Source organism: Takifugu rubripes, chromosome 18 (genome assembly GCF_901000725.2).
Source record: "Takifugu rubripes chromosome 18, fTakRub1.2, whole genome shotgun sequence".
Lineage (NCBI taxonomy): Eukaryota > Metazoa > Chordata > Actinopteri > Tetraodontiformes > Tetraodontidae > Takifugu > Takifugu rubripes.
The window spans coordinates 5,687,916-5,715,843 of record NC_042302.1 but is presented as its reverse complement, the minus strand read 5'-3'; the positions used below and the strand labels follow the sequence as shown (position 1 = coordinate 5,715,843).

At 43.9% G+C, this 27,928-nt stretch overlaps 1 protein-coding gene across 4 annotated transcripts in view; it reads right to left on the bottom strand.

Annotated features, from left to right (window-relative positions):
• Positions 1-308: 308 nt before the first annotated feature.
• chchd3a (coiled-coil-helix-coiled-coil-helix domain containing 3a) overlaps positions 309-27,928 on the bottom strand; it is a 44,461-nt gene continuing 16,841 nt past the window's right edge. For 3 of the 4 annotated variants that reach the window (XM_011613392.2, XM_003972872.3, XM_011613395.2), the window contains 4 exons: positions 17,860-17,943; positions 12,541-12,611; positions 3,153-3,288; positions 309-856 (listed from right to left, as the gene is read on the bottom strand). In XM_011613392.2, coding sequence (XP_011611694.2) covers positions 833-856; positions 3,153-3,288; positions 12,541-12,611; positions 17,860-17,943 — 315 coding nt within the window. In that variant the 3' untranslated portion in view covers positions 309-832. Of the gene's footprint in view, positions 857-2,990; positions 3,025-3,152; positions 3,289-12,540; positions 12,612-17,859; positions 17,944-27,928 lie in introns of all 4 variants that reach the window. The other variant, XM_011613393.2, reaches the window with a different exon arrangement.

The window sequence follows — 27,928 nt, the reverse complement described above, 5'->3', positions numbered from 1 at the left end:
GATGTCCACACCGCACAGAATAGAGGGAACAATCTGAGGGGGGAGACAGAAATGATGAAGGGGCCACAAGGAAGAGGTGGAGGAGCTGCAGAATGAGCAAGAGGCAGCAGTTTTACAGCGCGGTGCATCTGCATCTCCTGGGTTCATTCATTTAGTTCTGCAAAATGTCACCGTGACAACACCAAGGCTGCGAAACCATGAAAGATGGACAATACTGGCTGCAATTAGCATAAAACGCACACATCTCTGCACCCCCTGGAGACCAAGCCCGCTGAATATTTATAGAAGAAAGTTTGAATAAAAAGAAGTTTTGTGCTGCATTGCTTCTTTTATTACTTCTGATCAGACATCGTCACAAGTGCTGGTCTGGGTGAACACTCGACACACACGTTACATTATACAAACAGGCATCAACACACACTGATGTGCACACCAGGAGGACTGTGCATGAGGGAGGGCACTAAAAATAGATCTATTTGGGGAAATGGAAGTGGTTGGTGAGAAAGGTGGCGTCTGCTCGTTCAACTTTAGCGGCCAAGCCCAGGCTTGAAAGGTCCGGCCGACCCTTGCTGCTGCTCAAGAGGATTCTCTTCTTAAAAGGTTCCCAGGAACGACAGACACAAGAGGGAAAGGTGAAAAACTGAGACGGAAGAGTCGTCGCTCTCTGGATACTGTGTTTGGTGGCGCTAGTCCTACGTGGATCGGTTCTCCACAGGGTTTAGAGGGTGTGTTGCTTGGTGCCGACTCATTCTTCATGTCCTCCACGCCGGTTTGGTGCGTCTGTCAGTTGATGAAGAATCGCCGCTGCTCTCCCTTTTTTCCTCCCTCCTCCTTATCCTCCAGTTCTTAATTTATTCTGTGGATGAATAAAGGGAGAACTGTGTTAAAGGGACAGCAAAACTCTTATAGCCAAACAAAGCCATCAGCTCTGAAAGGAGGGAGAGAGGGAAGTTTCAGAGTGGCATAAAAGGGAAGGAGGATGGAGAGAGCGGGACCTGGGGGCAGCGGATTCCATGTTAGAGATAAGTGCAGCCACAAATCCCCAACACTCCCCGTCAATACGCTCTGAACTGCTCTATTCCAGCCGGTGCTACTGGTTGAAAACCGCCTAAGGGACGCAAAGAAAGACAAATACACATCTCGTGCCACCGAAATTCACAGCAATTCTGAGGCTCAAAGGCTACAGTCCAGTTCATATATGTGTGACAACGATGTGGAGAAAATGACACAGGAACTGATCAGAGAACATAAATATGAGATATTTATTGACTGTAGAGAAACAAAAAGTTTAAAAATGAACTTCGAAGGGATGAAAAGGTCTATTATCAATCTAAAGAAAATGGCATTAACAGCACAAAACAGACTCTGGCCCGTCCCTTCGAGAGGGAAAGTAGGCAGAAGGGTCAGTCGAGGAGATGGAGAGGAGGAGAAAAATGTAGCGAGCAAGAGGCGGCCATGCGGGAAGAATATGGAATGAGGTGGCGCGGACTGGATAGAGAGATGGGCCTCGATGATAAACTCTTTTTTATAGATGGAGAGGGGAAAAAGAGAATTTATCAGCCCTTTGAATACCACTCCGCACTGCTGGCTATCTGGACCTGTTAAGTGCTGAATGCATTGGAAATGTGACGAAAAATGGCGGCTAGACAGGAAGAGGAGGGACGGTGACGGGCGCAGAGGCCACAGAGAGACACTGGAAGTGGGTCCACGTTATCAGCGCGTGTGTAATCATCAGGCCAGGCGGCTCAAAACGCCGGCCAGATGACAGCCGTCACTCCAGGGCTTCAGATTGGCAAACAAAGACTTAAGGAGATGCTTATCAGCTGTAAGGGGGCGAGTAAAGAAGGGGACCTGTCTGAGGAGGCGGCTGTGAGGAGGCCACGTTTGGAGCTCCTCACCCCCAGAGGTCAAAGTCACGTCCTCGGTGCAGTTCCCTGCTCGGCTTTGATAAAGCTATGTAAACATGGCAGCACTGGCTTCATCGGCTCACATCAGTTCTTACCTCCCCCCATTTTGTCATTTGTGTAATTCCACATATTATTCCTTTAAAGCCTTATCACATAACTGCCCCCCCCCACACACACACACCTAATGACTTTAAAAGCAAGTCTTATGCAGATAAGCGCCGACGATGAACAGGAGTGTGTGTGATTGCCGCGGGGCGATAAACACAAGCGGATTAGCATATCGTCGCTGGCTTGCTTGCAAACAATTTACAACATCTTAACAGCATGCAGACTGCGGAGGCGCCCTCGCTGAATCCCGACAAGGCCACAGGTAGTTTTCTTAAATGCAGCTACACACGTGCGCACGATGAATAAAACATTAGAAACTTACATGACGTGTAGCTTACGAACCTGCCAGAATTCTTTAAAAAAATCCAATACCGATACCGGGGAGAGGCACAAACCTCAGGCCCGCTCGATTCCGGCACAGCAATAAAAATCAAAAAGAACTAAAAAGAAATCTAATAGAAAAAAGCCCCATGAATGTAAATGGGACCTTGTTGGGGCTGGTGGATGTTACATGTCGTAAAGTGAGAGCGTGGGAGTGGAGGTAATCTCCACAGGAGGGACACTGCTGCCATGCAGGGTGGGACTGCTAACGACAGAGGGCAAAGAAACATTAACACTCAGCCGTGCACGGAGCGCTCCTGGTATCTCTTCTGCCGCCGCTGCCATCTTCATCCTATTACAGTAAAACACACTGGGAGGGAGGCAGAGCGGAGGGAAAGGCCCGCGTCCGTGGGTATTATGGAAATGGTCTGTAAGGTTTAAACGGGCTTCATACAGGCGCCGGCAGCTCAGAGGAAATGATCGTCTCCAGCCTGAAAGCATGGAGCCAGTGCACGTACGTCTACGCTGGTGTAGATGTGCATGAAGGGGATTGTTATGACTCATTCGGGAAGGCAGGAACAGGACACCTAAGTGTGGAAACACGTGTTTTAGAACATGCAAGGAGTTAGCTACACTACAGCTGCTAGCACTTACAGATCTGTCCAAGCGGCGCATGCTCGCATTAATTCTTTGTAGAAGGGGGGAAAAAAGCAAAATGATCAATGTTTTTAACATTCTGCTTCAACAGTGTCTCTAATCCTCATCCTAGTAAGGTGAATGTATACAAATGTACACGTGACTACGGTCACTACCCACCTGTTTGGCATTGTTGACACACTGGAGGTAAAGGGACGCAATGTTGGAGCAATTGAGAGTCTTTCCAGCGTTCTCTTTGTAGCAGGTGAGGATCCGGCCCTGCAGATCTGCACACACCGGATGAATCTCGTACCGCCTGCAGGGGCGAGAGGGGCAGAGAAAGTGGTGTGAAAATGGGGAAAATGTGGCGTAAATAGAAAAGTGCAGGAGGAGCATTGGTGTGAAAAAGAGTAGAAATGGAGACCCGATAGAAGCCAGTGCATTAAAATGTGCAATGCAGGATATAGAACCATCCATATGGATTTAAAAAAAAAAATATTTACCATCTGATTTATTTTTTCAAAAGCATAAGAAAAAAAAAGAAGACCAACTCAGCACTGAGGGGTCTAAAGTTTGATTGAAAAAACATTGAGATGGATTACAAATGGACGGCATGAAATGGAACAAATTCTGCCAGTAAAATAGCTCAGATAAACACATCCAACTGAACTGTGGAGTATCTTTTAAATCAGCATCTGAAGTGGAAATAAGTTGCCAACTTCTGTATACAAACAGCAATTAGTTGAAAGTGGAAGCCTGCGTAAAAATGCTCAGCGGTCTCTCTTCCATTCCCTCCGTTACCACGGTACAGAACCCCTAATGCAAGAGTCGACACTGTGCCGGCCGTAAGGAGAGTCAAAGGTCAATTCTGCAGCCTGGGCGTCCTTTTGTGCACGATTGACCGCGCTGACGTGCGCATTAACAGCATATCAACGGGGTTATCCCAACAAGAGGTGTCAACGAAAGCTTCCAACTACTGCTTCATCCTCAGGAAAAATAAAAGGTGATGCCGTGGGGGATGATGGAGAAGTTACTTGAAAAATCAATGTGTAATGCAGTGAGGAGAAAAAGGTATGTGAGGAGAAAAGGTCTTCCTTTTTATCATGCGATCATGTTGATGATGATGATGGGGGGGTCATTACAAAGAGAGGGAAATTACCGGCAAGCAAAGTATACCTTCCTGGCAAATCACTCCTCGTGTTTGACCACTAAACACACTTTAAAAAGGCCTCACGGAAGAGAGTATTGATCACTCCTCTGAGCCCCAGTGAAGCCGGGTATTGATGCACTCTCTCTGAGCATGTCAGCCATGTTCATACTGGTCAGCTGTCACATGGCGCTGGTCTAAATAACAAATCCAATCTGCTCTTGTCCGAAAGGTGGTGGAGTTATGTGGAAGCTGGCGAGCCTGGTTGTAGGACACAACCATTGTGATCTTCTTTGGGGAGCGCTTTAGTCTAAACGTTGACGCCCTCGCCTTTGTGCTGTGCAGATGCTGCGCTAAACTTTAGTGCATTTAAATGAGACTGTTACATCAGAAGTGCAACAGAGTGAGCGTCTCTTTCCGAATGGAAGTAGCGGAGTGTACCAGCAGCCCAGATGCCTTGCCCAATGATAACTGCTTTTGTCTTCCTGTTCACACAGCCCATTAAAATCTATAGTGATGAGGCAAGCACATGCTAGGGCTATTATGCTAATGGTAGTGTCATCGTTTTGTTCACACCAGTGCTCAGAACACTCCATCTGCCTCACTAAAAGCCTTGCAACACTGTGAAAAAGATTTTGCCCATCAGCGATTCTGGTGATCTCAAAGGAATATAAAGGGTGAAGCTGAGCCCCTGTAGTCAAAATCAGATGTTTGATTTGCCCCCCGGAGTGAGAAATTACCCCCCTATCGGATACAAAGCAGGGGCGAGGTGCCATGGGTCATTAGCCATGGTGATATGAAGCAGAACTCCACAGCAGAGGATACGGGTACATACGTGCATTGCTACATGATCAGATTTAGTAGAAAATATCTCGTGAACACCGTGCAATGCAACACAAGATCAGCCCCCTGCGCCTTCAGCCACTGCAATGACCGTGTAATCGATCAATACATTTGATCGAAGACAATAAAATACCACAATTTAGGCCAAATTGAAAGGAGAAATATTCTAAACAAGAGTGTCTCAAAGATAACAATCAAGTACCGACCAGGGACTAGATTAAAATGGCTTAATATGGCTCTGTGGTCTCAGCGAGGACAGAGAAAGACAAAGGCAGCAGGGCAAGGACAAGACGATAGATTGGTATTGATATTTCTTCAGTTAAGCCATGTAGCTGTGTATCCCCAACACAAACCTTATGCAGCACATGTACTGTAAAGCACCAGTACAGATGCGCTGGTAGGAATATTTAACCACTTTTGGATCCCGGTTTATAGCCAGACGGGCCTCTGTGGGGAAAAGGCTCAAAAGCAAATTATCCCCAAGAGGCTTTAATTTGTTTTTTCGGCTTGATTCAAGTGCAGGTCTTAGCATTTCCAGCCTTCTGCTGCAGGTTGTGGGAAGGTTCTGCAATTGTGGCTCCATTGGGGAAGAAATTCAGCCGTTTGCTAGGAGGTGTGACAAGGCCATCGCTCCGCGTCAGGGTATTGAACGATGACAGCAGCGCTAGCAGAAATTGCTGGCATTGTCTGCCTATGGATCCTGGCACTCGTTTATTACAACGCCTATGGGCATCTAGAGGGACGGGGTGAGCCACAGACACCCACTAATTACTTTCTTAAGCTTTCTCGTTAATGCCAGGTGCATCCTGCTGATACAAACCGCTGTGTTTATCACTGGTAATGGCCTCAGAGCGAGAACGACGGGGACAGAGGAAGGGAGCAGAGGGAGGGAGAGGAGATGGAGAGAAAGAAGAGCGTTCTTTGATGAGGAACGAGACGGTGGTACTTTTCTTTCTGCTTGCTCTCTGCGAGGAAGGGGCTGTGGCGGAGTTGTTCCTGGAGACAATAAGACTGTCACACATACACACTGTGGCTGCGTGCCGCGTCCTGGATCATCTATCATTAGGATTACCATTAAGTTCCCGCCACCGAGCGGGGAGGAAGCAGCAGAACTCCGCCTGGAAAAGACCTCCCACCTCGGCCTCCATTTAGGTTAGACGCTTTGGTGACAGTTACATCAGCGGCTTTGGAGCTATGCACCAAGATTAGCAGATAAAAAAATGATCGGCCTTCGTGACGACTGCATTACCATTTTTTTTTTTACACTTGATGTATGGAACACGTGTTTGAGAAATATCACAATGTGCCACATATGAAAGGAAAAAATAGGCCATGTTTGTCTCTTGTGGTAGGCCAGGTTGTCCACTTCTATATATAACCACTTCTCTTACTTGGATTTGTGTAAAGAGATTTCTATTTAGCATTTATGCCATTTCCAGCACCTTTTCCATGACTAATCCTGGTTACAAGGCACGTACAATGCCTTCGGCTTGGATAACAAACAATAGTACGTGACTTTTACTTTGAAAGGACGGGGGGATGCTCTTTGACTGCCCTTCTTGATGTTCAGCCTTTTTCAATGCTTCTCTCTGCATCAGTTCACATTCTTCATCTTCTCTCCATTTCCCTGTCAAATCCCAGGGGGTCATGGGATATTTAATCAAGTCCCCCGAGGCTGAAACAAGTATAGACTATGAGCGAGAAGTCGGTTTTTATATGTCGCGTTTGTGTGAATGTGCACGGTACCCCTGTACCCCAGAGACAGTAAATCTAAAAAGTCATATAAAGGTCTCGCCTTGTGGCATCGGTGGCAGCAAAAGGTCTCCATAACAACACCTTATCCGCCCCAACACATGCATAACACGTGCACAGAGAGCGAGAGAGTGCAGATCTATACAGCCTTGATGCGCCGATAGGAATGAACGGGGGGAGCCAGTTTGCTATATATCTCTTTTTTTCTCTCTGCCCTGATCATAAATCACAAAGAAAATAAATGAAAAAAAGGGAAAAAGAGGGAGGAGAGGAAGGGAACTCTATGGAGACGAATGCTTTAATAGAGAATCTGAGACAGAGATGGACAGTTTGTGATTGTAAGAAAAAGGAGGAAAAGACGTGGAAAAACAGGGATATTTATAGAGACGGAGAAACAGAGGAAGACCCTTCAAGAAGCAGTCCTGCAGCTGTTTGCTGGCTGCTTTTGTAAAGTTTTTCTTCAGAGAAGAGCAGAAAGCGAGGTGGAAAGGAGGTGACTGTGTCCCATTTAACATGTAATAAAGCAGAACGGATTACCTGCTCGCTACCTCTCGCTGTCTGTCTCCTTCCTCAAGGTGTCCCTTTATCATCTCATAGTGTCCATTTTTTTCAGGTCGAGTGCCGCTCGTGTCGGCATATTTCCACGGAGGGGGACGTATCAGAGCGTCTTTATTGCTACAGCTGCATTCTTCACAGAACATATTAACCCCAAACCGGCTGGTATATTTAAGATGGATTCTGGGATTTTCATAAAATATGAACATGTTATGCCAAGAGACTGAGCTCTGAACCAACAGATACTAATGTAGGGTGGACACATAAAACCTGCACTAAGTGGACGTTCATAGATGTCTGTGAAGGGGACGCAACACGCTTCGGTGGTTGGACGAGGAATGAGGTGCGTCTGGTGACGCTTCTGCTCATTTGTCATCATTTGAGAGGCGTTACGAGAAAAATGAAGACGACATGGAGTTAAATTATGCCTGAAGGGACAAGCGGGCGCAGAGGAAATAAAGAAATAAATAAAGACACTGCCCTTTCCAGCAGGGTAGCATTAAACCATCTCCCGTAATAGGATGTATTGATTGCATAAACCGGCTCCTGGGGAATGTTGTTAAAGTTTTCACTCCATCTGCAGTAACAGCGGCGCTCTCTCCTTCCAACATATTAACGCAGCCAGAGAAAGAAAACGCAGCTGGAAACAGAAGGGGGTGCTTATGGCTGTACCGCAGCCTGCCACCAGGAGGAGACCCGGGATGCTTGGCTTTGCTTTTGAGAAAGCTGCCTCAGTGCATTTACCTGCTCCAACGAGACTATTTCTCCACCAAATTAATGTTTTCTTGCACTCAAGCTGCCACACAGATTCTTAGGTTTGCTGCACATCATCAATTTCCTCCAAGTTCTTGCTCCTCCCTGCAACCCTGTGTCAGAGAAAAACAATTGGTTGTTCCATCCCAAGATTCTCTTAATGGACTTGATTCCATTATCATTAAAAAGCACTTGACCAAGAAAAGATAGAAGCAATTTGTTTGCCTCATTTGGTTAGATTTCTTGAAAGTTTCCATCTAAAACAATCTCCGACTTGTTTTTTTTCGGAGGAGGGGGGGCATGCCCACAAGCTGCAGAACCAGAGAGTATAGATCACTTTTGCCTACCATTAGATTGAGTTCCAAAATCACCACGTTGTCTATTTATCATCATTTGGGTCCACTTAAGGGTTAATAGGGTTAAAGGGTGGATGCCGGTCCCCCCTTAAAAAGCCTTCATGTTCTCTCTAGTTAAGACAGGCGTCAGTAGCAACGGGAGGCAAATAAATACAAATGATCCAGTTAAGGAGAAAAATGAGAAGCATTTCGCTCACGCTGCTTTTTAAAAGGAGACCTGAGTGACCCCCCGCAGTGAAAGCCATCAGCGTAGATGAGAGATTGAACCAGAACGAGACAGAGGGAAAGGAAGAAAGACAGAATGAGGGAGGAACAGAAAATACGGCCAAGATGGAGCCAGTTAGAGGGATTTAGATTCAAACAAAGGAGATAAATGGCTGAGAGGGAAAAGATGTCCTTTCTGACCCCTGGACATATGCAGTGCCTGTGTGAGTTGGGATTTGCAGTGTAGTCAAGTCTCTCAACGTGGATCTGCATTGCAGGGTCAGGTGCCTGCCTGCTGCACCCAGGTCTCTGGCATCTGCTGTGCTATTTACAAGCAATGCAAAGAGCTTTTAAAGCAGTTATTGACTCCTGTGTCCTCCACTGACCACCACCTTGTCCCTGTGCTGGTGGCGTTGCCTAGCTACAGATCCGTGCTTCACCCTTATCTGATTGAGAGGTCAAAATGCTGCTCGGGCCCCTCTGTGGCGTCCCCTTCACTGGACTGGAACTAACGTCCCTGCCGAATTAACAGGTAATTTTTGGGAATAAAAAAAAACAAAAAAAACCCCAGCACATCCCATTTAAAGGTCAATATTTAAATGCAAAGTTGGAATTGCTGAAATCGATATGGTTTGTGTACTTGTTGCATGAGTAATTCCCTGACAATGTTCCTGTTAATGTTGCATGGCTTCTTATAATCAATAAATAAATGAAGCTTTTATTTAAAATGTGTATGATTAATGAGTCAGCCTTGTTGTGTCCCATTTGTAGGAGGGGGTGACTGTCAGTGTGATTAAGTCAGACAGGGCCCTGATTTAAATATTTCTTCACATCTTGTCACTCCACCTTTAATGTGCTTTCAGACACCCAGAAACAAAGCGAGGGCGTCCACTCTCCCTATAAAGTGAACTAAAATAGGGTTAATCCTGGAAACAAAAGAAAGCAGGTACGTGTGTAGCCTCAGGGAAGAGAGACGTGACTAAAAATAAAGTGGCAGACTAAACTGAGATGATGCTGACAGACTAATTATATGGCGATTAAGAGAAAACAGAACATTTTCGGTTTGAACGCGCTCTCCAAAACTCTGATGCGGAAATCTGAAAGTGACAGTGTCCAAAAACTATTTCCATCCCATGGTCCATTTCTGCGCCAAGCCTGGCCAAACAGTGGTCTGAGTCAACAAAGAAAGCCAAATCAAAGGTTAGCTCAAGAATATGTCATCGTTCCCATCTCCCTCTTTTGCATAAGCTCCCATCTATCATTTGTCCCCATGACTGTCAACTCCGACTTGGAAAGCTCTGCTCTACTGTCGCGAACACGTGGCCACTCAAATTCCTTAGACGTCGTGGACAAGACGCGTGTGCTTACATGCACAGAGGGCGCGTAAAGGTCGCTGGACAGTGTAAGAATTCATCGCACTTTGATTTAGAAAAAGAGAAAGTGGGGTTGAAGCTGGCAGGACATTAATCAGAGGCAGGGGGTGATGGGAAACTCTTATCTACAGTTGGTGTCACGGGGAATAAAAGCGTTGCTGCTACGCCTTTGTACTTGATCAATTGTGTTTTCACACATGTTACATCTACAGTATTTATGTATCTCTGGACGGCTGTGTACTCAGGGTTGGTTATCTGGTTCTCTATGATTATGACTATGGTGAAATTATGTTGAAATAGACACAGCGTGATGCTGAAATAATCAATACATTCGTTTGCACTGTGTGTGCTGGATGTAATGAGATTAATGCAAATAAGATGTGTTCGAGGGGAATTCCATCACTCGGTGGGGATGGAGCTGGAAAACAGCAGGGAACAGCTGTCCTGCACAGCCATGTCAACAACAATATGCATGCACACTCTAATATTGCACGTGTGGTCCTCCCTTGAGCATCCCTCTGTCGACTTCAATGTATTTGGGGCGACGTTGCCATGGGAAATGACAACAGATGGCCAACAACTTCTGGATGCTCGTCTAGAAATGACAGCGTTAGCTCCTGTCGCCGTGCCACGATCAGATATGAACCAGACCAAGACGTGGCTTTTTGTTTGTTACCAAGGAGACACATTCAAATAGGCGACACAGTCAAATCACCTGTAAATTCAAGTGAATCATTTGTTTGCTCACTATAACCCTGCGATCCAGCTTGTACTCACAAACTTGCACCAGTACTTACTGCCCTGCTGAACAGATATGACCTCGATGCTTATTTTTCTTTCTGCCTCAGTAGCAAAGTCGTAACGTAACGGCTGTAAACTCGAGCCAGCTAGCAGTGCTAATTACACTCCGCAAAAGCACACAGGTGTTAGAAGCCTTGACAGTCATGACACCTTGGTTCCGCCTTTCTCTCACTGATCCGTATTATTCCTTATCATTCCCCGGAGTGCCATCACTCCCATAACATGAGCAGGAGTGCGGAAACAAAGAGATTTCAGTAAGAAGATGTCATCTCACACCTTATGACATCACCACATTAAGACATTAAATATGAATTTCATCAATTAGGTGCCTGGTTTCCCATTTTTCTTACTCCCTCTAAAGGGAATTTTCAACTTTAAATAATTTAAAAGCTTGTTTGCGAGAAAAAACATTTCAGATCTTATCATTTCCAGGTCTTGAAGAAAATCTTTGCAATGTTTTCAAAGAGCCGATGGCAACATAAGATATGATGCATGGACTCCATGTAAACAAGACGGAGCCAAACACACCCTGTTTAACCCAGTTAACCCTCTGCTGTGATCCCTGCGATGCAGCCTTGCCCTCACCGTGTAACACCAGACCTTCCCGCCATTTCATTAGGGCACACACTCACACACACACATGCAAACACACACACACTCTTTTTTGACTTTTCCACATTAGTATCCCAGTCACAACCCCCTCTAATGCACCGTCGGTAATTCAATCAACCAATCACTGCTCTCCATGCACAGGCCAGTGTCACATGACTATCTGTGGGGTAGCCTGGCGTTCACATGCAGTTAGCACTGTCATTTGGTGCTAATGTTATTCGAGAGCTTTCCTTTTTTTTGTGCCTGTAATGTGATTTGGGGAAGTCAGAGCTTTGGCTTCCACGAGTCTAGCGCTAAACCCCGAGTGGTCTGCTCTAATCAGTTTCCAGCATTTCTGAGGGAGACAATGATCCCAGCGTTAGCGCGGACTAATGACTAGCTAACGCAATTAGCCTAGCCTCCCTGGAGGAGAGCTCGGAGATAGGAACCATTCTTGCCCCACCTCCTGCAGGCTCCTCATCCACTTTCCCAACATTACTATGGAGCCTAATGGCTTCTTATTAAGAAACCAGATGGAACATGGATGGGGAGGGATGCTGCACTTCTTGAGTTACATGTATTTGTTGGATATGTGCTATGCCCACGATTGCTCAAATGTGTTAATATTACCGACACTGTTAACAGCTTCTGTGATGTCACTGTTTTCTAAACTGCAATGCACAGCCACAGCATTGAAATCAACCTTATCTTATCTTAGCGTCCAATTGATTAATTAATCTATGAAAAATAAACATGGATTTATCCAAATAATGTTAGAATGCATTGCTAAAAATTCCTTTAATGTTAGAACTCCTAAAGTCGATATAACTGCATTTATTGTATATGTGGTTATAGATAAGATTTCGCAGAGTAAATGTCATCCTGCTGCCGAAAAAATACTAGTAAACACCCAGTCAGCTGCCATCAAGATGTGATGGGCCTTATCAGTAAACCACATCGTCAACATCAGCTAATGGCTCGAACTAATGTGGATTTGATTGAAAGCTGTAGGTTAGGATGTGGTTAGAATAATTCAATAGTGTGTTTAGTGGCTGACAAGGACCTGTTCTACAAAACAAACCCGTTCATTAAATGATATGCTAATCCAATTCGTATGAATTAATTTGCAACTTGATAGAAATAATAAAACAGTGTAGCAGGACTTTTGGAGGTTTTGGGGAAGTCATACTCACTTGTACTTGGCATTCACTTGGTCAGCAGCTTTGTGGTAGTTCTCTGTGGTGACCTTGTAGAACTGAGCACTCTGCAGAGAAAGAAGTCAGTCGGTGAGATAGGTGCGTTAAAAACTGATCCTTATCTCTTAAGCTAAAGGGGAAAGAAAAACCAATTCATTTAAAACTGTTTTCATGCACAGTTTTATCATAATGCCACTTCTTGATTTATTCCACTACATTAGAACAGCTGCTAAAGGCTCCCCCTCATTCACCACAAGTCAAACTCGATTAAAACTTAATGGAGAGGGATATTTAAGGCACAGCTCTATGGGCAGTTGATACATTAACCCTAACAGGAGGGGAATTTTCTCTCCTGCGATGTACAAAGGATGTTGGCAGCGATTAAACCTGTAGGTCAACATTTGACACAGTGAAGAATATTCACCACATAATCAAGTGATTCACAGACAATTAACTCAATCAGTCCTCAAATGAACCACCAGAACTGAACCGATGAGCAGCTAAACATTACATCACCTTGCATAAGGGACACTCCAAATGTGACAAAGGTACTGTAAGCGTCTTGGTCACATCTGCCCCAACTTAACCCCGTGGCAGTGAAGACATTCATCATAGTTCAGCGGAGATCGATACGAATGAAGTACGCTGCTGAAAAGATCAATAGTCATGTGTTGTGGAGCTGGGAGAAGATGAGACATGACAATGCTGACAAAAGCTCTGATACAGATTTCAGTCCTCTTCACTTGGATGGTCACTGACTCTGAGCACCTGCCACAGATCCTGAGCGCTTAGCCTTTCCCTGATGGTATAGAAATGACAGCAGCATTTTCAATACGGCTTTACAAAAATCTGGTGTTTGCATTGGCCACGCAAATATAATAGAAACGGTTTGATTCTCAAGAGCGGTGTTAAGATCTCTTAGGTCTGAGAGTCACATTTAAGTGATTGAAAATATTTTATAGGGTCCCGTGAGTAATTAAACCACGATCCCAAAGAAATATTCACGATAAATGTATGCTCACATCTTCTAGGATTTCAGTCGAAAAATAGAAAATACGTAAAAATGGATTTCAGAATTCACATATTTACATTTACATATTACATATTACAGCCTTTTCTGTCTAAATATTATGCCGACTTTCAGCACCTGCCCCCGCAGGCAGACAGTTGTACATAAAACATTATATGACAAACACTTAAAGTTTAAGAGTTAACTTGTAAGCTCATGCTGTATCTGTGCCCTCTTGGCCCTGAATCAAGCAGGTTTTATTGAAGACAAAGACGCTGTCAGGAGCTAAGAAAAAGGATATAAAGGGAAGCTTATTCGCAGATAAAGAGATTTTTAGGTTGCTAAAGCAGCAAGAATGGTTCTGACGAGATGGAGGAAGAGAAAGAAACAGAGCAAGCTGGAGGACCTGGATATGGGCCTCTGTCCCGAATACCAAGTGCCAGTTAATAGTACCTGGCTAAATAGCAGAGCAGGCAGTAATCAGCACACTAATCTACTAGAGATGACAGAAGGCCATGGGTGACAATGATTGCAGAGCCGCACTTGCACCTACGCAACACCAAGGCTCGTGGCTGCCGGATTAAAAAAAAAACAAAAGACAAACCCACAAAAAGTCCCCTCAGCAAAGTAATTTCTTTGATTATCGAGTGGTGCGAAATTGTGATTTCCAGCTATTGGCCTTACTAATTTCAAAAAATAGCACGACCCTTTCCTCAGCCAAAAGTTGAAGGCCTTCACCAGCTGCTTAGAGACTCACTGAAAGATTCATTGATGCCTGACAATCCCTTCCATGAAGTGAACGCGTCTCTAAAAAGCACTTGTGTTTATTTGCATCCAAATTACTCCATTTGATTTCTACTAGGTTTTTAGCTCATCTGCAGCCAAACAAAATGCTTGCATTAGTGTGTATGGGGGGGTGTCATAGACAAATTAAGTCATTAACGCTAATGCACTCTAGCGATATGGAGCCTGCAGCTCAATTTAGAGAAAAAGCCTCCAGTTTTGTTTTTTTGAATTAAATAAAACGAATAGTCCCTGTATTGATGGCTCTGTTACCTTATCTGCTGCTGAGCAGGTGGGCTAAAACAGGGAGGACCCCCACTATGGCCAATATTAAGGTTTTGCAGATCAGGAGGAAATCTGCTGGATTCGTCACTGTATACTGACTCATCACGGCAGCGCACAGAGAAATCAACTCTTATCAATCCCACACACTGAGAATTGACTAGACACTGACTAACATTTCTTACGGGAACAATATACATCCCGGGGGGTGGAGATCAACGGATAAGTGACTCTTTATGTGGATTTTAATCTTTCGAACAAAAAAAAAACCTACACCTGGTCCTGTTTTTACAATTACTTTTACATTTCAAATGCAGTCAGCCAAAGGAATTCTAAATATTTGCTTCATTCCTCAAATAAAGGTCAAAAAAAGGCCAAGAATAGCAAAAATGACAGGCTGAACGATAAAGCCAGCAAGTCAGAGGCAGAAATACAGAGATATAAGCTATTACTGTTTTTTTAATACCCTGTCTCTTGTATTTCTTCCTTTCACAGTGCATTGGATCTTTGCTCTGAGATGGCAATTGCTGCAGTGATTGTCCTCCATGGGAGAGCAGAAAAATCCAATTTCATCGATATACACGGCGGATAGAAAGATGGGGATGAAGAAAAAAAATCTCTATTGAAAAAGAAGAAATCGAGATATAGAGGGGGGAGACACAAAAAAGCCTGAAAAGCCAAAGGAGAGAGAAGAAAGCTGTAGCAGAAGTGGGAAGCAGCATGAAAAGAACTACACTGGGGGATGAGGGGGGGCTGATTGTTAAATATGAGATTGTTTTACAGAAGGGCAGGTATTGAGTGAAAATGTGATAAATATATAGATATTGTTTTCAGGTGCTGTTTGGTAGCTGTGGCCCCAATGAGCTGCAGCAGAGGCAGCGGGGCTGAGGTGCCGGGGCGCACGGTGATGGCCTGTCACTGCGAGCCCCACTGATAAATGGCCATGTTGGATTGAAACAGACGTGTAATATATATCAGACTTCTATTCCCTTTCCCTCTTATGGCGCCGCTCGCGCTCGTTTTTGTGGGTGGGTGGGAGACTGAGCGGAGAATGAATAAGCATGATGGGAGATAATATTAAGCCAGGCCAATCTGCTGCGTGCTTGCACAGAAGGTTTTAACCACTGTGCCGGAGAAATGTTTGGTATGGAGAATGCTTCAGGTTTAGTTGCTGTCATCGACATTTAAACGATGTTGACTTGGCTCGCAATTAAAGGTCAAGTCGCTCCTAATAAAAACGTTTCCAGTGGGGAGCATTTTACAATCAGACGTGCCCAGATGTATATAATCTCTAATGCCGACGTGGTCACCCGGAACTTAATGCCAAACATTCAACAATCATGTTAAAAAAAGAATCTTAAACTTCTAAAACCTGTTCTTTATGCATGTTCAACAATTCTCAATAAAAAGATGGAAATTTTGATTTAGACGAGTGGTAATGACCTTGAGCTCTGACAACTAAAGTCAAATATCAAGGAGATATTTTTGTCCAAACCAGAACTACCTTAAAGAATTCAGGGAGGCTTCAGTCCCAATGGGAAATAAAAAACGTTTCCTCTCTACTTAAGTGCACTGAGCTCTGCAAACTGATGCTATAAACCAAGCAGGACTTACAGAGAGCGCACAAAGGTAAAAGGGACCAAAAATGACTTTGCTTGCAATTTAAACTGGAAGTGGGAAGAGGAGGCTGGATCCAGCATCAAGCGGGACACAGTGGCCACAACCATAACAAGGAGCATTATTAACACAGTCCAAACAAACTGGACCCCCCGCGGAGGCCCGAGCCAATGCTGCACAGTAAGACGACGTGCAATATGGTGACTGTTGATCCGCAGTTGCTCACAAAATCACTCTCAATCATGTGTGCGGTGTTTAGTCTCTGCGGGGTTTTGATGGGGAAAAAACTGTGTTGTTGAGTTTGTGACATCTAAATACGTCAGCATTACATTTCTATGCATGAACAGAGAAATAAACCAGTCACCGTAATGAATGCTTATTTGTGTTCTCTCCTCTACGTGTTCTGTACTGTGGAGTAAAGGTGATGTGTTGATCTTAGAGTTAAACAATATTGACCAAAGGCCAACATGACTGATGAATGGTCAGAAGCTGCAGTCAATGTTACTTAAATTTTCACCTCTACCAGCCGCATGGGCTCTTGTACAGGGTCACACAGTGCCTTGATTACTCCCAAACAAAAATCAAAGTGGATTTTCTGCCCTTATCTCTCTTATTTGACAGTGATATTTCTATTTTAATCACACTTTGCACCCTTCACAGAAAGGACAACTCCTTCGCAGGGTGAGAGCCACCTTTTGGGCACATTAAACAGCACTGCATCCTTCTGAAAAATTATTATTTGAGAGCAGCACGAAGGTGCCATTTTTAACACACTTCAACAGGGCATTTGACCCCTGTTCCCCGTCTGCCAGGCATGTCTCACTGGGACCAGCATGGAACTGCCAAATGATGTGGTCTGAGAATGGCAGGTGACCCTTTTCCTCCTCTGTAGGATGCTGGTCTGACAAGGAAATTTGGGGTAGTGTTGTTTTCAACAGGACACACACAGGGATGAAGGAGTCGCAACCTTTTTATCCTTCAGGTGGCAGAGTACAGGGTGAAAATAGAAAACAACGTACGAAAGAGCCATCGGTGAAGGACACCTTTAGGAACTCGAGCAAACTTGGGAGAACGTGGAAAAATAATGAATGACTCAGAAAAACTATTTTGGCCGTTTGTCTGTCCCAGATTATTTGAGTTGGCAAATGCAACGCAAGCGATGTAAAAATGTGCAACGCGGCAATTGTTTTCACACAATCCCCTCTTATATTTACTTTTATTTCGATTACTGTATTCTCGGAAGCAGCATTTGCCAGCTCCATTTTGCATTTATGGAGACAAATCTGTCAGTGTTTGCTTCGTCAACAAATACAAGAAAAAGTGCTGCTGGCGATTATATACACAGACAGCAGCTAGCATAAAGATCTACACTACATTACAGTCAATAATCCTCATGGTAACTGTAGCCTGTATTTGCAATAACCAGGATGTTATGAGGAATACAGCTGTAAGTACAATATTACCATAAGATAAATGGAATACCATCACTTCAGTTCTTTGCTACTCATGGTTTATGTATGCCGCTACACCCTGATTACAGATGTTGAAAGATACTTAATATACTTTCATTCATCACTTTAAATGTTAACGCAGCCTTTGCTGTAGGGTTCCAGGTGTAAACTCACCCTTTCTTCCAGTCGGGCCACCTGTTCTCTGTAGAAAGCGTCCTGTTTCTGCAAGTCAGCCTCCCTGGCACTGAGCTGCTTGGCCTGCACAATAACACACACACACAAACACACACAAAAAGAGGAAAGATGATGACCTATGTGCTCAACAGAACAATCACCTTTTATTTGGGTGCGAGCTATACGCAGACGGGTGTTTGTTATATGCACAGATTTCCAATTGTTATCAATATGGCTGCTATCGTCTTGTAAATCATTCCAGCATAGAATGTGCGGTGTGCCCACGTGCAACATCCTCGTAGCAGGAGACACACTGCAAAAGGATGCAAATTGACTAAAACATGGCGGGGAATGCTTCCCTGCTTCCCTGTCCAAAGCAGAGGACAAAAATGACTCGAACAAAATCAGAAAAGGGTGACAAATTGAACCGTTTATTCTGGCAAATTGGGGCATTTCCACACTGACCTCTGTTGTCTTCTCTTTTTTAGCTGCAGAAAAACCCATTTCTTGACACTGCAGCCTTAACCTGCTGGCATATAAAACACCCTGCCTTGGAAAGGGTTCTTGAGAATATTTCTAAGTCTACTCTTTAAAAAAGAGAGAAATTCAAATTCTGTATTCCTCTCCCTTGAAGTATTCTTCCTGACGGCTAACTGCTTGTGTAACAGATTCCTCTGCATAATGATGCCTATTTTTGATTTAATGGAGATCAGTTGATTTTTATGTGTGGGTCAGGGAAAGGCGAGCGTTAAAGAAGGCATTCTCCTAGAGAATTCTCATATCTCTCCTCTGTTTTTGCAAATGCACCCTCCATTTGTTTCCCGATTGGACTTTTTTTTTTTTTGTCTTTCAGTGTCCACTCTTCAGCCGGGTCGCCAGCAGGATAACGCCAGCTCCCAGACCAAAGGAGCGCCACGCTGTGTATATTTACCCAGCCTATCTTCACTGTCCTTGTCTCTGCTTTGACCTTCACTAAACGTACGGCTGCTTCTTTTGGTGAAATAGGGAGCAGATAAGAACAGAATGTATGAAGGGGGCACTTTCATGCTGGAATCAAGGCCCAACAACTCAAACCTGAATGAAAATCAAAATAAATCAGACACGTCTTACTCTATGTGGACAATACTGATAAGAATAGATTTACGGACTGAAAAATCACAAGTGACAGTATTTTTGTGCACCAACACTGCACTGTTGAAGCACAGCAACAAACAAATGCAACAAATTGCAGATTTACATTCATGGAAAGCTAGAGGACAAACACAAAAAGAATAGGACACAGGGTTTAGCATGACTGCACCCTTCTTTAGTGTGTCTTAAAGCAACACAGTCAAAAGCTGTACAGAGGGATCAGGAAAAGGTGTGCACACCATTTTCAAAGGATTCAGAACCTCAACATCAAGGAGAGTAAAAACCTTCAGACTTACCTTTAGTGTTATCTCCTGAATAAAGCAAGCATTAAAGTAAAATGAAAAGGAAAAATAAAGCAGTTGAAAGTAACATAAAGAAGTCACAATATTGGTGTTTGGGTTGACTAACTGGGGACACATTCGTATTTCTTGGCTTGAAAATCAAATCCAACTGGCTTATAAGTTTCTCATTAAAAAAGTTTGCTTCCTCGCACAATGTGTCATCTCACCACGTGATAGTGTGACCACGTTGAGGTATGATGGTTACCCATAGGGTGACGCCTAAACTTCACCATCATTCACTTCATTGAAATATGCTCTGCAAACGCAGCTATTTAAACTGAACTTAAACAGAGAGAGCCCACTGCATTTGATTGCCCAATGGGAAGCGGTCAGTTTTCAAGTCTTCTCTCTCGGCACTGCAGGAAGTTGAAGGAGACTGAAGAGGAAGATACAGTGTACATTAAAAAGTCCAATCTCTGCTACATTGATAACCATCTGTGTTCAGCTCCTGAATGCACTGCAGGCAGAGCTGCACGCTCTATGCATTGTGATGAGGAGTGGTGGCGAGCGCCACCGTGGGATTGTCCACACATCAGAGGAGGAGGGAAAGTTTCAAAGTCAAACAAATAATTCACGCCTGCCCACTGTGCACAAGACACAGGCAACACCTAAGTACCCATATTCCTGCTGAGTTTCCTCCTATTGACTCAGCTCAATGTCAAAATGGACAAAGAGAAGTCACTTTAGGATGGGGAAAAACAGGTAAGTATGATAAAACTGAGTGCAGATTGTTATCCGGGCAAAGTTGCCACTGTCCAAAACACAACATGAACTATTTCCAGTCACGTGCTTCATGGTAGATAAAAGGTGGCAGCAGGTGAGGGAATCACACTGCAATCTAAAGACAGACATGCTGAATTACACTCCAAGTATCCCTCAAGTGCACTACAACAAGCGCTATTGTGACCTTTAAATGTGATAATTCCAAGAATGCCATCAGTGCTTCTATGGTCGTTTGGCTAACTCCTTCAGTGTCCAGAGGTGCCAAAAAAAGTTTGTTTAAAGAAAGATGGGAGGGATGACAGGGTGGTAGAGGACATACAGAGGGGAGCGCCACACAAGAATGTTCAAACAAATGTTGATAGCTGGCCCCTGAAGATTTCAGCTTTGCAGAAGAAGAGAAAAATATGTGCAGACGCGAAGACGCAAACAGCTCAGACGCTAATCTGAAACGCACACATCAGCACATATACAAACACACCAGAACGGAGCAGCTGTACCAACAGAGTGGGTGGAGAAATAAATGCGCGCCGAAGGCGAGACTAAAGGGGTCATTAAGAGAGGAGAGGTTGTGACAGAAATGTACACCCAGGGATTTTCTTATTCCGCTCGCTTTTGTGTTCATCTACGCAAACGTCCGTGTGGTGCATTCAGCCATGCATATGTTCAATTTCCATGCAAGCAGGTTGGCCCTCCTCTAAGGTCTCTCTCACACACACACTGAGTCTGAATTACTTCCGACCGATTAACCCCATTCATCTTATGTTAGAGATAATCTAATCATACTAAAAGGCCAAACAATGGGACAGACTTCACCGTTGACCATGCACCTTTTGTTCCACCAAAGAAGAGGCGGATGTGGGGAGGAGAGCCGGTGTGAGGATGGAGAGGGTGTAAGTGGTGGGTGTGGGCAGAAAGGCCCAAACAGGGTGGGAAAAGCCAGTGACGAAGAGGTGTTAAGAAGGAAGAGGATTTCTATGACGGTCAGCGAAAAAGATGTGAGGGTGTCAGCGCTCTTCACCTTCACACTGAACTTTTTGTTGATTTTTCTTTTTTGCCCAGCTTTAAAAAGGGCAAGTCCAGTGGATGATGCGGTTTATTCTGGCTAATACAGAGACACTAATTTAGTCCTAGTGGATGTAATTTCCCTGTGCACTAAGCCTTGGCGAGCAAAAAGTAAAAAAAAAATAAAACCAAGAAAAACACTATTCCAAAAGTCCACATGCAAATATTGGATGTCCAGGAAACCATAACGGTAGTGTCACGAGCAAACTTCTACATCCCCCCCCCCCCCCATCCATGCATCTCCCACCGGTCCCTTATTATGTACAGTAGCACAATGGCTGAGTGTGACGGGCAGCAGAGAGTGAGACCACGGTGGTCAGATTAAACGGATCGTTTAGGCGGGGTGAATGCTTCTGTGAATATCAATTAGCCCGCAGCTGAATAATTAAGGACAGCCATGTTTTTTAATTAGTTGACTGCCGCAGTTTGAGCTGGGACTCAGGGTGGAGGGGAACAGGAAAGGAGGATGGGAGAGGGATGAAGGCGGGTGGATTTTGCTGCGTCAGCCCCCGCCTCAACCTCTTGTTCTCTCACCGTTTTGCTCACGTACGCTCACACCTTTTCTTTAAAGTGATCTCGCCTCACTTTTTTTTCCTCCTTCCGAGGCGCCGAAATAAAAATAACTACTGCCTGCAGGCTTCAGCTGCCTTAAGGCAAATGCATGTGGAGGCATGCATTATGCTAATACTGTGGATACATACTAAACCCTCTGTTTCAAACAGATTTATCAACAAATTGGAAAAAAATCCTCGTACTTGATGGATGCAGATAAGTAGACATTCACAGGTACCTGCAACACAGTTTCAGCACATTACATTAGAAATCGTCCCGGAAGAAATATTCCTTCAAGTTTCAACTGTTGTTTCTGATGTGTGTTATGGCAGCATTTCATCTTACAAATTCCCACTATAATTGGAGGTACAACCCAATACGTGAACTTCTCATTGCCCAAAAGTTTAAAAAGAAATCATTACAGCTACAAGCAAATCGGTTTTCCATTTTTCATTTCCCACCCCATTGATAGAGAGCTCAGAAGTAACAACGGGGTGACCCCCCGTTACACTATTTCCCAACTCTGTGCTTATAAATCATATGAGATGAAATTTCTGCCATGATCAATAGAGCGCAAATCAAATCTCATCACATTAACCAGCAGCACCTCATCCATAACCTTGGTGTCTTTTGTCTTCCCTTGCTACCTTCAGCTCATCCTTGATTCACCCCTGTCACATAGAGCATCATAATCAATGCTCCCTCACACCATCCCACAGAGAGCTGAAGCAGGGTGGGTCAGAGCTGCTCACCGGGGCCCATCTATCACTGTGGTGCCCGACAGAGACTTGTGACAAAGTAATACCACAGCCAACGGCCTCGGGTCCTGTGCGCCCCGACAGCCGGGGACGGGGTCAAAGGGCAGGACGATGTGATCGTTCGCTGGTGTTAATTGGCACAGAAGAGGTGTAGGTGGCATGTGGGAGGTTAGAGATGGATGGAGATAATGCAGAAGTTCATGGGCAAGATGAAAAGGAGGGAGAGACGTGGGCTCGCGTGGAGACGGAATATGGATGAGTCGACAGCTGGAGAGAGAACTGTTTTATCAACTGGCCGAACTGTCAGATGATGCCGGGAGATTTTATTTTATTTTTTTAAATTGGTCTGGTGAAAGCGCACAGGCGAAGGAGTTAAATGCATATGTAAAATGCTTCTAAAAGTACTGCAACTCCACCATTAAATCCAAATATCAAGGCTGTTAAAACTTATATTTCTTAGCAGACATGGTAGAATGACCCATTATCCTTAACCCCCCCAAGGCAAACATACAGTGAATATAGAAATACACTAAAAATCATTCCGTTTAGTTGGTTAAGCAACATCTGTTTGCTTAATAGTGGTCTTTAAATAATTCAGATTTTTTTTGTCCTTTGATTAGAATTTATGACTGTAATCACAACAAAATACAAATTATGCAGATTTGATGTTGCCAAAACCATCGACCTCGCCGTCATGTTTTGCCAAACCACACATTACAGGCTTTTGTTAACAACAATGAAAACAGCCACACACAGAGACAATGGGAAATGTGACCGTGTTGTTTGAATTAAACCAAGAAAAAAAGAAAAGTTTGATTGAAGCCATGCCTATTAGCATGCACAATGTGTTCAGTGTGTGTGGGCACAGTTAAGTCAACGACTATCGTTCACTGAAAACTGAAAGAAGCAGTTACCAGATATTTCATTTCAGCTTGAAAACTTTTATGATGGAACCTTTGTTTCACCAAAGACGTGCCATCCTTGCACAAAAGACAACTGGCCATGGGCAGCAGACTGAATCACCCTCTCCCTGGGGAATTCTTACCCCAGTGAGGAATGATGCTCTGACCTGACAGGTCGATGTGTGTGGGCGACTCAATCTTTGTGCACAAATATAGCCATTTAAGGTCACATTAGAATAGAGTGTCTGTATCTTAGTGAATAACAGGAGTCAGAGGGGGTCTTGACCTGAGCCAGCAGCTGGCCTTAATGTTGGTGAGAGAGCTGTCAAGCAACTGTCAAAAACAAATCATTTGCCTTCATTTTCCCAAGAATACAAATTAATGGAGATGAACCTCATCAAAGACCATCTTTCTTTAACCCAAGACTGAAATAAATAGCTCATAAAGCTTGCAATCGTAGTACAAACATGAAAAGTCACTTTTCCTTCCACAATCAGACACTTGAGGCCTCTCAGCCTTTGTCAGAACCACCAGCTTCACCATCCACTGCCAGCTCCTTCTCTGAGGGACAGCAACATCTGCTGGCTCACAGATTGATTAATTGGCTGATCAGGCGCCCGCGGTGTAAACTGATTGATTGATTGTCTTGAGGTTGGAGTTGCCTTTATCTAGAGCCCCGGGGAGCGAAGCTCTGGAGGTCCCCACTCATCTGTCATGTCCAACACACAGGGGAAGATGAAGGAGAGATGAAGAGCTGTGGGTTCATTACCAAGACGGGGGGGGGGGGGGGGGGGGGGGGGGGGGCGGGCATGTTTGGAGGAAGTCGCAGCCAAGATGGGAGCATGCCGAGCAAACAATGGGAACATGGGGACAAAAGGGATCCGCATGAAAGGAACAGAAAAGGTAGTCTGTTATTGGCACGAGGGAAACGATGGATGGATGAAAGACGCACATAAAGGCAAAAAGACAACGTGTTTGGTCTGGACAGAGCTGTGGTGATTTATCCACACAGATGTCAAGCTAGGAAAAAGGGAACTAAAGCGTCATGATCTTTATATTACACCAAAAATATATTTTTGCTTTTTTCAGGAAAACACCTTTGAGGTTAGAGAAACTTACAAAGTAGTTGTTACTAGCTTCATCGTTAAATGAGTTCTGAAGTGCTAATTCTTTGAGTTACATTTAATTAACTGTACTCATGTGGTGTGATTAAAGGCGATACTCCAAAAGCCCCTCAAGGCTTTCTTTCCTTACCCCATTTTTTGTTTCTTTTAAGTGATGGGTTATGGGATTACAAATCAAAGCCTTAAAAAAGATTAATAAATGAAGTAGACAGCAGCCAAAAACGCAAGTTGCTGCTCAAGTCCCCTCAGACAACAGATACTTTAACAGAATAAAATGAACATGTGAGAGAATCAGACCAGAGAAAGGTAGAGGAACATCCTTGTGGCCCTCACATGTCTCCATCACGCATGTTCCTGTTGCATGTGTGTGATATTGGCTGCTGGTATACTGTCCACTCCTCAGCCCCCGTGTGTACAGGCATTTCACCCAGCAGCAGGTGGTCTTTCCAAGCCTGATGAAAACGAGAGGGGGTCCTCGGTTCACCTTTATCACCTGTCAGCAGGCTCAGGGTCACCTCTAACCCACTCACACTTTACCTCACTGTTCTGGTTTGTCTTTTATTTTTGCTGTACTTCCTGTATATGTCAGCAGTCAAAATGGCTTTTGAAAATATTGGAGGTCTTCAGTGCTGTAATTTAGCATCAGATTTAGGTCAAACAGCCTAACGAGGAAATATATGTAATATAATAGATACTTAACTGCCAGAAAGTAAATCATAAGCCCAGTCGAGAAAATCTAGCGATATTGTACTTGTCAGCAACCCAAAAATGGTTGAAACAAATTAGAAGTGATACATAAGCTGGCCGTTGTAGCCGAGATAGCTAATTGAGTGTAGCATTCTGTTGTCAAGAAGAAGCACCCCTGAAACCTGTATCCATCAATCAACGGCAGCGCTGGTGTGTTCTGACTACGCACGGTGCCAATTAGCTGACAGGGTAAGGGTCTGGTGCAGAGTGCCAGCCACAGGCCTTTCCAATTACACACTGACCTACCTCCCAAACCCGATGCTGGAGACATGTATGAGCACCACACCCAGGACAAGGGTGAGGGACTACTGCCAACATGTAAATGATGAGTAAGTATGCATCACCCACAGAACAAGAGGAAGAGCAAAAGGAATAAAAAAATGAATAAAGATACTTACAATAAATCAGTAACAGGCAATTAAACAACCAATTGTCCAGACAAAATATGAGCTCATTTATGTTACAGCAAACAAACGTTATAACGGTATCCATCAGGGAAATAGGAAAAAAGACCATGTAACACAAAATCTCTTGAATACTTCACATTTGGTAATATATACAGAGGTAATATATACACAAAGAATATGGATAAATTCTGTCTGGCTTCTTTTTTCGTCATTTCATTTTGATAACACCAGAGAGAACTAAGGATATTTTTCTGTGTCAACTATCTAACAGGAATGTAGTTGGACTGTCCTCTCTGTTTAAGGTCGATAGAATGTTGTATGGATAACCATGATATTTGCAAGATCCATTTGAAAACCTTCCCTATGCTCCTCTAACGTTGGGAACAACATTTCAGAGGGTTTGGGTGGTGGTTTTAAAGCCAGTTCAATTTTAGGTCAAACCAAAACGGTGATCTGCGCAACATCACTCCGACTTCCTTCATCATACATCCGCGGAGCATGCTAATCAGAAAGGCTCTTTTAAATTCAGTTACACCAAGGCTCGGAGCTGTTATTGTTAAACAGCCCAGAGGACCAGCAAGAGTCAAAGATAGGATGCACTTTGTCCTTGGCGAGTTGAGTTAATCCAAAAATATATGGAAATTACAGTGTATGACTTCTTCTCTTTATCTCATTTCAAAAGTAAAAGACATGAGGACCTTTCTCCCCTCAATCTTACTTTTACTCTGTGATGTGGAAAGAAAGAATAATAAACTAGGGGGGGGGTTTAATAAATTTTTAAAATACCACCAATGTGCAACAATTTAAAACCCAGCAAGTGTCCTTTAATACCTAGGAAATTAAATTGTTGCTCTATTATCAGCCAGGTCCAGTCAGCTGTATCTAAAATGCAACAGCATGCAACTGAATTACCAGGATTAGGAGGACATTTGCTGGGGACTGGAGTTTGTCAAAGAGCTGGGAGGGAAGAGGAGTGGCAAGGTAAAGGGTGGGTGTTCAGGGGTGGCTTCAATATTCTTATCTAATGTCATTTTTAAGCAAGTCAGGGACCAAATGAAACAGTTTAAAGATAAAGTAGAGGCTGATTTTTCCCTAGTAGCTTTGAGAGGATGGAGGTGATGTGTGTCTGAGTGCAAACAAACACACGGTATTATCCCTTGCTGTGAAAGCAGAGGTGCTTCAAATGGAGAATCACAGTAGCTGCTGGCATATGTGTGTCTGTGTGTGTGTGCGCATGTCTGTGTGTATGAGAAGGAGAAAGACAGAAACAGATGGTGCGACAAAGGCGTGATACACTACAAGGCTGATAGCTAAACAACGCTCTGGACGACACAGAATCAGCACATCGCATTCTGATTTTCACCCAGTCATATCACCATATCTGTAAATACTTCTTTGTCTTTTACTTGATGTGAGCGACTGCAGCACTGAGTGAGAAAGTAGTGCCTCTGCAGAGCAGGTCTGGATCCGTTTGAAAATGTCTTTTTGTCATTCGTGTACACATCGTGTGTGACTGAAATGAATTGATGCAAAAGCTGTCTGATAAGCCTGCTTATGATGCCAATTACTGGTAAAGGTGTGCTATTTCTGTCAAACAGTGAACTGATGTGACGTAATTAACCAAAAGCGATCACACCCAGGTGTGATGTCGAACGTGTTCTGAGATTCAACTCACTCTCGACCCACAGAAGCCAGCGCTGCTGATGCTACAAATACAGAGCCACGTTGCTCTGATTAATGAGGTGGGGCGTTGAACATGGCTTTTAATCAGCTTTACCCTTGGTTTGTTCCACATATGTCACTATTGTGGTGCTTAAAAAGCCAAACTGAATAAAAAATTCGCAAGAAAAGAACATACAAATTAGCTATTTGCCTGCTTTCACCGGTATGGAATAGCTCTGTATATGAAACAGGTTGTAATAGAAGACATTCATCTGAATCGTTTTTCCACCACAAGGTGTGTTGGACTAACAGTAGCATGGATTTAAACCTGTCGCCTTGTAGGCCGTTAAAAGATTTAAAGATGAGAAAGAATACAGGTGAAATTATCCACCAAATGTAAATGTACTGGTAGTTGACAGGATGCGAAAAGATTGTCATCCAACATCCGTGCTCACCGTTAGCACCAGCCAATCACAGTCTTAATTCAATGATTTAATAATAAATTAAGAAGAGTATCCACATTTTTAGATCATTTCACAACAGCAGTCAAAACAATTGCTGCCAGGTAGAGCTGATTTGTTCCGACTTCAACAAGATTAATGACTCTGGGTTTGATTGAAAAGTCTGCCTCTGGGTTGCAGCCTGTGTCTGTGTGCAAAA